This window comes from Populus trichocarpa, chromosome 19 (genome assembly GCF_000002775.5).
Source record: "Populus trichocarpa isolate Nisqually-1 chromosome 19, P.trichocarpa_v4.1, whole genome shotgun sequence".
In the NCBI taxonomy this organism is placed as follows: Eukaryota; Viridiplantae; Streptophyta; class Magnoliopsida; order Malpighiales; family Salicaceae; genus Populus; species Populus trichocarpa.
In genome coordinates, this window is record NC_037303.2 from 2,485,450 (window position 1) to 2,497,720 (window position 12,271).

The 12,271-nt window shown below is 27.7% G+C and overlaps 1 protein-coding gene across 1 annotated transcript; it reads left to right on the forward strand.

The window, feature by feature from the left end:
• The first annotated feature begins 313 nt into the window (after positions 1–313).
• Positions 314–1,493, forward strand: LOC7487168 (ethylene-response factor C3). The gene has a single exon (XM_002325289.4). It carries the CDS (start codon positions 422–424, stop codon positions 1,097–1,099), a length of 678 nt encoding a protein of 225 aa, XP_002325325.1. The 5' UTR covers positions 314–421; the 3' UTR covers positions 1,100–1,493.
• The last annotated feature ends 10,778 nt before the right edge of the window (positions 1,494–12,271 follow it).

Consider the following 12,271-nt stretch of genomic DNA (forward strand, 5'->3'; position numbering starts at 1 on the left):
CTAGGGTGCCTAGGAGACAACTGCAACTGGTATTAATCCACCATCAACCTACAAAACACCAAAATCCATGAACTCATCCTCTTCTTTCAATTCCCTTGATTATGTCAGCATGAATTCTTATTTGACCTTAGCCGCCATGCCCCATGGGTCCTTTGACTCGTTCATGGGTCCCTATAACGACCAAATTTATTGAAAAATATCCTCCAATTACCATATTATATTCATGTTATCTATCTCTTTTACCTTATATTATTCAGTAACTTCAGGGTTTTTCCCTCTATTTTGCCTATATATTCTCCCTTGGCTTCAGAACAAGTATCTCCTATGACCGAAGGCCATTTCACTACCAAAAGTACTACTATTCAAAAAACTGAAGATATATACTCATTCAAACATCAAAAGAAATCCACTCGATCCATTAATGGATTCTTCATATTTTCACTCCCAAAACTCTCAATTCTTCCCGGGATCATCTTCTTCTTTCAATTCCCTTGATTCTTTCTCATGTAACGTACAAAACTTCTACAGCCAACCCCTTCCTTTTAATGAAAATGATTCCCAAGAAATGCTTCTCTCAGGAGTCCCAAATGAGCCCCCCATCAACTCTTTTGATACCTCTTCATCCACCAATACTAACTACGATGAGGCAAGTTCTAGAGCTAATTATCAAGAGGAGCCACCCCAAGAAATTGCTTATAGAGGGGTTAGGAGGCGGCCTTGGGGCAAGTATGCTGCCGAGATAAGGGATTCAACAAGAAAACATGTGAGAGTTTGGTTAGGAACATTTGATACTGCCGAGGCCGCGGCCTTAGCTTATGATCAAGCTGCATTTACAATTAGAGGCTCAATGGCCGTACTAAATTTTCCTGTTCAAAAAGTTTATGAGTCACTTCAACAAATGGGCTATGGTTTCCAAGAAGGGCAATCGCCAATTGTAGCAATGAAAAAAAGACACTCAATGAATAGGAAAGCCGAGAGTAGGAAAAGGAAAGAGAAAGGAACGAGAATTGGAATGGAAAATGTGGTGGTCCTGGAGGATTTAGGGGCTGATTACTTGGAAGATCTTCTAACCATTTCAGAGAGTGCTCGTCCTTCGTAAATTAGCGTTTAACTTTTTTTCCTTCACTCACTCTTTTTTTTTCTTTTTTTCTTTTTTTCTTTTTCACTTTTAGTCTCTTAAAAGTGTTAATTAATTTGGAGGAGGGCCTGAGAATTGATCCTCCAAGTCTATTTCTGAGCAATGGGTAATATTATTGCTAAACCAATGGTTCATTGGCCAATTGTGTCGAATGTTTGTATTTTTAGTTATTTCACTTTAGTTTTTGAAGATTACCACTTGTATTTTAGATATATAATTAATGCCTTTATGTGCATCTTTGTAAATTTTGAAGATAATGAGAAGGGTTGAAGTTTTAATTATCATGCACAACAAAAGTAATTATTATATGGCCTCAAGCTATGTAATTTTTATTGTAATGTTTGGTATTATGATGTATGGTATTTTTTAAAAATATTTTTAATTAAAAATATATCAAAATAATTTTTTTTTTGTTATGTTAGCACATAGATCATAAAAAAAACACTTAAAAATATTAATTTAATAATTTTTTAGATAAAAAAATAATTTAAAAATCATTTTAACAAAACAACAATAGCAAACCAACAAATCAAGAAGATAAGGTAACCAATTTCTTTTTCTTAAATATATGTTTATTTTACTGGATTAATTATCTAAGTCGAGCTAGCTACTGCATATCGATTGTGATAGTCGGTGGAGGAGATTGCTTTATTGTTACACGCAGTAATTCTGAAGGAGAGTACAGAACCACACGCACATACAAACGTGTCAACTTCTCCCTTCCACTTAATTCAATTTTGCCTCAAAGCCTTCCTAGCACTTTGACATAAAATCAAAGTTTGATTTCAAAATCATTTAGGTGGTGGTCCAGTAATAAAAATTTAAGATTAAGAATTTTATTTTATTTGTGGTTTTAAATTCAAGCCCTGTGGTTGCTCATATGATGGTCATTGGAGGCTTACATGGTCGTTAACTTCAGGACTCGTGGAATTAGTCAAGGTGCGCGCAAACTGACCCGGACACCCACAATAAACTGAAAACTAAAAAAAAAAAAAATTCACTTCAAACATTAGTTTATATATATATATATATATATATATATATATATATATATATATATATATACATGTTCCATGGCGCAAGGATATATCATCATCATGTACATATGCTCATGTGTAAAGAGAGGGGACGAGATTTTTAATTTAAAATTATATAAAAAAACATAAGACTTTGTAACCGTGCCGACACACCGATAACATGTAACTATAAAAACAATACAACCCCTTATATACATGAGACATGTTATTATGTGTCTATAACATGGGACAAATTATCAATCACATATGTGTATGTGTTAATATATATATGGAAATTTGATAGTATTTTTTCTATTCAATGTAATTGGAAAATATACAAAGAAAAATACTGTTTTATTGCTTTTTTCTCTGGATAAGATGATTTTATTTTTTTAATCGGTTTTTCTGGTCTTATATAGTGTGGGCTGGTCTCCTAGACTGAACACTTATTTCTTATAATAGGTTTCGTTTACTAAAAATAAAAGGAAAAAATTAGTGATATTTGCTGATGCATTGTAACATAAGATATGCCATAAGGCTATGTTGCCACTGCGGTTGGAAAAAAAAAAATTTTATTTTGTTTTAAATTAATATATTTTTGATATTTTCAGATAATTTTGATATGTTAATATCAAAAATAATTTTTTTAAAATTTATTTTAATATATTTTAAAATAAAAAACACTTTAAAAAACAACCACTATCACATTTTTCAATACCTTTAGAAAAATAAGAACGGCTTCTATTTTTGCAAAAAAAAAAAAAAAAAAGGATGAATATAGCTAAAGGTAGGTCGGCAGCTTCCGTGCCCGCTCAAGGAGAAAAAGCTTTCGCCCTCACCAGCAAAATATATATTAAATATATATTAATTACAAAAGCTGATTATTACAAGGATCATTCATACCAGTTCGATGTCAACTGGTACAGTTGAATACGTTATAAATGACATGATGACATTTGTCATCATAATCTATTATTTGAGAAATTTTTTAGAGAGATTTTAACTACAAGATTTTTATCAGAAGCAGTTAATCAAGATTTCCAAATAATTTATACCTTCATTAAATATAGAGTTAATTATAGCTTAGTCTTTATAGTTTATATATATATAAAAAAAAAATGGTGTCTACTTTTTGTATTTTTTAATCATTTCACTTTAGTTGACGGAGATTACAACTTTTTTGGTTGGATAATGTCTTTGTTTTCCATCTTCTTAAAAATTGAAAATAATGAGAAAGATTAAAGTTTTGATTATCATGCACAAGAAGTAATTATTATATTGGCCTCGGGCTATGAGATTTATTTTGATGTTTGATATTATAATAAGAATACTTTTTAAAAATACTTCTTTAAGAGTAATTATTATATTGGCATTAGACTTTGTTTTCGGATACATATAACATCTAGTTAAAAAAGAGATACATGCATGATTTTTAACTTATCTGAATCTCGATCCAGATTTATAGTTAGAGACAAGATCATTCGGTGAACCCAATAAAAATCGGGTGTATGATCTTTGTACACTACAGCTGAGGACTTACGGACGACACCTTGTGTTTCAACCGTTGGATGCTCACAATCAATTCTAAGCACTCAAACTCTGAATTTCAAGACGATTTTAGACCAACGGGTATAAACTCGGATGAGCTATCTTAATGATGATTATGCACGACTGAGTGCGGAGACGGCCGAACTCCGTCGATTGGTAATGAAAATGAAATCACATATGAGTGGTACGTGTACTCCCTTTTATTGGCCCCACGATCTCCACAAAGACCCACCTTCTCCTTCTTTTTTATTCTAGATTGATTGTATTTAAACTTATAAATGTTTAGATTTGTAATAAATATTTTATTTTTATATTAATTTATTTTATTTTAATTATTTTCTACTTCTATTTAATAGATTTTTTGTAAAGAAATATTTTTATATTATTACTGATGGTGTTACTGACGGATTAAGTTTGTTGGTATATTCTACAGAGTGAAAATAGAATTATTGCAAATATCACTTTCATTGTTCAATCATTGATGGAATTGTATACAGTTTTTTTTTATCAATTATATGTCAAATTGACCAAGAGAAATACCGACAATGAAAAAAAATCATTGATTGAATTATATATAGTTTTTCTATCGGTCATATATTATATTCACAAATAGAAATACCAACAAAATAAAGCAGATGAATTTTTTTTTGTGCACTTGTAACATTAGTAAATTTATCAGTAATGTTATTCAAAGGACGCATCAAAATACCACAGTTTTTCCAATTAAGTATTTCAATCCATGAAACTATCAGTAAAATTCATATCAGCGAACTAAGAGCATAAAACAAATCTAAAAATTTCGTGAGATTGTTTATTTTGTGGATTAATTGTCCAAGTGATGCTACTCTTATCGATTGTGATATTTTGAGTAACATCAAAACCTTCGATTATTAAAAATAAAAATACCGATTGTGATAGTCGGTGGAGGAGATTGCTTTATTGTTATACGCAATAATTTTGAAGGAGAATACATAATAACCACAAGCACATACTACCAAAAAATCCATAACCACACACCACTACAAACAAAATTTATTTAGTGTCAATTTCTCCCTTCCATTTAATTCAATTTTGCCTCAATAATGCATTAGTATATATATTACATGTTACATTTCAGGAATATATCATCAACATGTACATGTGTAAATAGAGGGGATGAATTTTTTTAAAAAAAGTATAATTATATATAAAAAAAATTAGATGAAACTTTCACCATAGAGGGGATGAATTTTTTTTTTAAAAAAATTAAAGTTAAATAAAAAAAATAGATGAAACTTTATCACCATGTAGACACACTCATAACATGGACCTATAAAAAGACAAACTTGGACCCCTTATATACATGAGATATGTTAATAATGTGTCTATAATGCGGGGCACATTATCATTCACATATTTGCTGATGCATTATTACATAGGATATGCCATTTTTTCTCCTATAATAGCATTATTGAGAAAAAGAACGGCTTCTATTTTTGCTCTATGTTTGTTTTGTTTTCCCCACCTAATAGATGAATGTGGCTAAAGGTAGGTAAGCAGCTTCCGTGACCACTCATGGAGGAAAAGCTTTCGCCCCCACCACCAAAATATATATTACATCCGTACAAGTTCGATGTCAACTGATACAGTTGAATATGTTATAAACGACATGGTGATATTTTTCATCATGATCTATTATTAGAGAGAAAGCAGTGTTTGGTACGTTGGAAAGTATTTTTAAAAAAATTTGAAACTTTTTTTATTTTAAATTAATATGTTTTTTTATGCTTTTAGATTATTTTAATATGCTCATATCAAAAATAATTTTTAAAAAATAAAAAAAATATTAATTTAATATATTTTGAAATGAAAAGCTATGAAAAATAATTGCTACTATGCTCCCAAACACTTTTAATTACAAAAATTTTACCTATATATATATATATAAATGGTGTCTAATTTTTGTATTTTTAATCATTTCACTTTAGTTAACAGGGATTACAACTTTTTTGGTTGGATAATGTCTTTGTTTACATCATAAAGGTAGTACAAAATTATAATTTGTTTAGAAACGCGTTGTAAATTATGTTTATTTAAATTTTAATTTTTAAAAAAATTAATTTTTTTATGTTTGTAAATTGTTTTGATTTTTTAATGTTAAAAATAATTTTTAAAAAATAAAAAATTATTTTAATATATTTTTAAATAAAAAATATTTCTAATCACTACTACTACAGCTGTTTATTTTAGCCGTGCTACTGCATATCGATTGTGATAGTCGGTGGAGGAGATTGCTTGATTGTTACACGCAGTAATTTTGAAGGACAACACACACATATATAACCAAAAAATTCATAACCACACACACACAAATCACCTATGGGTCATTGTTTACCATGATTGTTTCAGTATTATTTAATTCCAATAAACGACCTTTGATAATTAGTATTTCCATCTCATCTACTTTTTTTTTGTCTTTTTGAATTTTTAATAAAAAAATAAATTTGAAAAAGAACATGAAAAGGAAAAATGATTAAGTTATAAATAGATTTTTAAAAAATATGGATTGAATACATATTTTAGAGCCAACGAGTACTAATTAGCTAATTCTGCTAAACTATATGGACGGAGTTATACTTAATTCTTAAATATATAATTTTTTTGAATGATTAAGATAAATTAATTGAATCTTGAAATATTTTTTTCTTTTCATTACAGTCCTTGGATTTTGAATATTCTTATTCTAGTTAATTTTCATCTTTTTATCTTAAGTTTTTCAATTTCACCCCTAACCGAATTACAACATGCCCTCTGATTTTTCTATTTCTTTCATTTCAATTATTGATTCTATAATTCTTTATTTTTAGACTGATTTGACTCTTAATTTCAAATTTCTTCTTCAATTAAGTCTTTAATTGAATTCTAACTTGGCTATTTATTTCAAAATCATCATTGAACTTCTGAAATTTAGCTTATACCAAGTATCCTTTTTATTTTTTTAACTTCGAAAAAAATAAAATAAAACAACTGAAGTTGGAATTAATAGCGTTCTAAGGGGACATGCGCTAATTTGTAACCTAAAATTCGATCTTCGTGAAAAGTGGAGGAGCTAACTTCTTCTTCTTCTTCTGTTTTGTTTTTGTTTTTCCTTTTTATTTTTCAATAAAACACAAGAGTAATTATATATATATATATATATATATATATATATTAATTACAGTTGTTAGATTAGACATGGAGGTTGACTTGTGGATTAGGTTAATAGGTCTACTCACTCAATTGAGATCAAATCAAATTAAATCGATTGAATAAATTTTTTAAATCCTGAATTGCCGTGTTTCTAGATCAACCTTTAGATAGAATTAGGTTTAATAACTATCAAGATAAAGGGCATGTTGAAATTTAACATTAAAAGACTACAATATAAGAAGGATGATGGAGCGAAAGGCAGCATGTTGAAATTTAACATTAAAAGACACAGATAATTCACTTAATTCAGCGTTAGAGATCTCTTGAACCCCTCTAAAGGGAATTAATGGCAGAAACATAGACAAAATATTTGATCTCAAGATCTAGTGTTTATTGGTGGTGGTAACGGTGTTGGTGCACCTTGATTGCGCATGTAATTGGAGGCCGGAGGCAGTACTTGGTTTGGAATTCCCCTTTTTTTATAATCGCGCTTGACAACCTGCAAGGCCATTCTTGAAAGTTCCGTTCTATAGAACTGGATGGCAACATCTCTCCCGTGGCAAGTCTTAGCACCTGGCGATGCCAAGAAGCCATAGAAGATCATCATTGCAAGCACACAAACACGGGCCTCCATTGCTATCTACTTTGTTGTGATCAAAGAGTGTATACCTTCTTCTTCTTTCTCCTCTTCCTCCTCTTCTTCTTGTGTGTTTGTGTGGTGGGAGAGGAAAGCGGGTGTGGATTGAAAAAACCTTTTGTGTTTGCCTCTATTTATGGTATATGAAAGAGATGGCACTGGAAGACTTCAACTGGCCGGAAAATATTAATTAAACGTTTTTAAGGTTGGTTATTTATCAATTTGATGACTTGATTAGCTGATAATGTTGACCTCTTTCACAATATTATAATCAGAAGATTCTCGGAAAGAAAGATTGTAATCTCAGTTCCTAGTATTTTACTCAACGAAATCTTGTCCTTGCAGCTAATTAGCTTGGAAGAATTTTAGTTTCTTTGTTTTTTGCTGGTTTTTGTCAACAAAGCATGTCTGAATTAATTTTGAGAAAACCTGCGTCATGTCTAGTAGCCTGTATTTTTTAATCAAAGGTTTGGCCGTCATCCAACTCCGATGAAGACCTCTCAATACTTTTTTATTATTTTATAATGAATACAAATTTACTTTTAAAATGTAACATTTAATACTATATTTTTGTTTATATTTTTTCCTCTTGAAAGGACGTTACAATTAATCAATTAATAGAGAATTTCTTCAGCAATTTTTTCTTGAATAATAGCGACATCGGCTCTTCCCTTGCTGAAGGTGATAGGCATTTATCTATTGTTACGGAACAATGCTATAGGAACTGCTCTTCACCTTGAGATAGAGGGAATGTTTGTTATTAAGATAATATTTATTTTTTAAAGTGTATTTTGTTTGAAATTATATTAAAATAATTTTTTTATTTATTTTTAAAAAATTATTTTTAACATAAACATATTAATACAATCTAAAAACATAAAAAAAAATTAATTTCAAATTAAAAAAATTCAAACTCCTTTTAGAAGCGGAGCTGCTGGACAACAAAAATAAATGGCCTGCCCAAATGTAGTGTTCAAAAGTAGGATCAGCCACTAGATGGGCTAGTGGGATTTTAGAGTGGTAGTAAGAGTGCAAAACTTGTTGGAAAATTTGTTATAATATGATTAATGGATACATTTAAAGTCAATTAAAAATGGGGTCTAGTTACTTTTTGATTTAAAATTTTATTTAAATTTAATTTTTTATTTATAGTAGCTAATCAATTGTTAATAATAATAAAAATTAATTATAATTATTAGCAGAATTAATTTTTTAATCTTTTAACTTCTGAAATTCACAATAAAATAAGGTGTTGAAGGAAGAGTTTTCAACAAGTTTTTTCAGAATTTTATACATTCTTTCTCACCTTATTTTTTAATATTTTTCTTTTCTTTTTATACTTTGTGTTTTCTCTCAAATCTAGAGCTTAGATTCACTTTATTGATAGAAAAATGAGTTTTTTTTTTTGGTTCAAAAACCTTGTTTATAAATGCATCTCAACTAAGATGATATTGTTCTGATCTTGAAAAACATATTGTAAACATTCTAATTGTATAATTGAGAAATAATGAAGCTTTAAGAATAAATTATTCATCTTTCATAACAATAAAAACTTCATCACTTTGAAGTGTTTCAAAAAATATGTACCCTTCTTTGTTTTAATTTAAATATAGATATTTTTATTATTAGTATGCATGCTAGAACTTTGAACAATTATGAGTTTAAATATATGCTTAATATACGTGCTAGAATTCTATTATTATTTTTATGTTGAGATGTTTGACATAAATTTTTATTTTGCTTGTATAAACTATAGACTTTTCATGAATATCCTTTGTCATAATCTAATATTTTACTCATATTTTTATATATATTTCAGAAATTAGAAAAAAAAAATTAAAAAAAAGGTGTCTTTCAATAAATTTAATCAATTCTAATCATTTATTTATTTTTGTCACTTTAATTTAATTTGCGTAATCATAAAAATCATGAAAAAAAAGAAGATAAACCCAAAAACACTTGGGCTGGAATTGAAAACTTATTGGAAAAGAAATTGGAGAAAAAGAACTTAATTTTACTTTAATTTGGCTAAGAGTATAAAAATTGAGGAGACATGGATAAATTTGAAACACTTCAACAAAATTAAAAGGTCAATTAAAGATTTATTTGAAGAAAAAAAATTAAAATTGAAAGTTAGATCGATCAAAATTGTATAATTTAAAAAATTAATAATAAATTTGTAATAGGTAGTTAAATCTGAAGATTAAAATTGATTCAATTAGGAAACATTTGAAAACAAAAATAGAATTAGAGCAAATTCAATTGAAATAACAAATTGTTGGAAACCAATGACTAAAATAAAAAAATAAATTGAAAATGATCTATTAATTTGAAAAGAAATCCAAGATTTAAAACCATAATTAAATGAAATTGGAAAAATTCAAAAGCCAAGAACTATAATGAAAAGCAAGAAATATTAGAGGGACTAATTGACTATTTATATAACTTTGTTTCGTCCCAATCAATTCAGTCCAATTAATTTCATTTCAGTCCAATTGAATTGAATTAATTCAAACCAGCCCATTTAATTCATATATTTAAGTTCAACTATTTCCAATTAATTCAATTCAGTTCTATTTAGTCCAATAATGTTATCCAATTGATGCAATTTAGTCCATAATCCAAATGAATTAAGTAATCTCAGCAATTAATCCCAGATTCCAATCTCCCAATTCCAACTCTCAAATCCCAGAAATTTAGCTCTGGAATTCCAGCCCAAAATCTTAAGTCAAAACCCTAAATCAAATCCTAAAATTATCCCCACAACCCATCTACTATTCACTTCACAAAACAACCAGACTTTGTCTCCTCCTTCCAGTAGCCGATCACCATAAGACCAGTGGTCTAATCTTCATGGACTCACAAACACTTGATTTTCAGCATCCACAAATTTCAAATTTGATCTCATCACTCCAGACAAACCTCTCCACACCAATAGAAAAAAATTGTAATAGTAGAAATCCGATCATGTGAGTTCACATGCACACCATTTTAGAAGGCTTAATTGACCAGCGCGTGAATACACGTGCGTCACGTGGTACAATCAGATTTTGCCAGCAATATTTGGTGCTTTCCACTCCAAAGTTCATTCTTAAACTCCGAAGAATGATTCTTGTTATTTCTGCCTTTAATTGAGTGTATTTGTACATTTGTTTTAAATTTTGTATAAGTCCTCTTTCTTTATTTTTTAATGTAATAACACTCTCATAACAAAAAAAAACATAACAAATAAAAAAACATTCTCGTATGAAGATACTTGAGTGGTTAAGAGATGATTCATCAATCTAGGTGAAGTAGGAAAAATAATTTATATATTCTCAAACAGTATTAACTAAGAAATCCTTGACCAATATAGAAACAAAATTAAAAAAAAAATTAAATCTTATTTAAACAATCAATGACTATTCTGTAGAGAATAAATATAATTTAACATGACAAATATACTTCATGTTTTAATATTAAATCAAAATATTATTGATAAAAGGCTATTAATTACACTAAAAAACTAGTCACTGAAAGGTTAAGTCAAACAATTAATGATTTTTCTAATATTTTAGAAATTATGACATATTGTTATACGATGCATCTGATCTTTCTATAGAAATTAGTAAATTATTGAATTGATAATAAATTAAATTGTTTAATTTATTTAATTATAATTATAATTTATATTTGGACCAACATATTAGGATTATGACACGTTACTAGATGATGCACATGATCTTTCAATATAAATTAATCAATTGTTGAAATGATAATAAATTAAATTGTTTAAGTATGGACTTGATTGAGTTAATTTTTAAAATTATTCTGAACTAATATATGGATATTATTCAGGGAATAAATTGATATTTTACTAATTTAAAGACTTTCAAATAATTTTATTTTCTAATTTTCACTATTATATGTATGATATTTAAGAAACCCAACTGTTCTCACTTGCAATAGCCACTTTTTTGGCCTTTTCATGTATTTCAATTAATTTATTTTTTTATGCATCGTCTATTTATTATCTTTGTTTGTTATGGACTTTTCTTTAAATAAAGACACTATCATTGTTTTTCAGTTTGATAAAGAAGATTGATGTCGATTTTCTTCCATTAAATAAAGACATTATCATCCTTTCAACACTTTATTTAGTATCAATAATAAATAAGTTGATTATTTTTTAAATTACAATATATTTGATTTTGAATCATTTATATAATGATTATGTTTTCAATTGCATTCCTTTATATTTTATTTTTATATTAGATTTGGTTCTCATTCTTTTAATTATGATATTTTTAGTCTTGAATCCTTTATTAAATTAATTTGTCTTTAGATTTCATCCCTTGACATTTTATTTTTTATATCAAATATGATACTTATTTTTTTTATTGTTATTTTTAGTTGTTCTTATCATTTTCTTAATTGAAATTGTTTTTCAATTTCATCCTTTTGATTTGTTTTTTTTTTTGTCAAATTTGATTCTCTTTCTTTTTAAATCTATGTTTTTTAAAATCACTTTTTTTAATTTATTTTTTCATGTTTATCCCTAATTATTTTGGTTAGTTTAAAATTTTACATTGTTATTTTTTTTGTCTTTTACGTTGTGATCCAATTTCATGGTTCGTGTCACAAATTTTAAAAGTTAGATTGAGTTCGCTTTAGTTATTTTTTATTATTTTTAAAAAATTAATCTATCATCATTGAGTTCATTGAAAATTGATTTTTTTTATTTTTTATTTTTTGAATATTTTTATGAATTTAATTTTTCTTTTT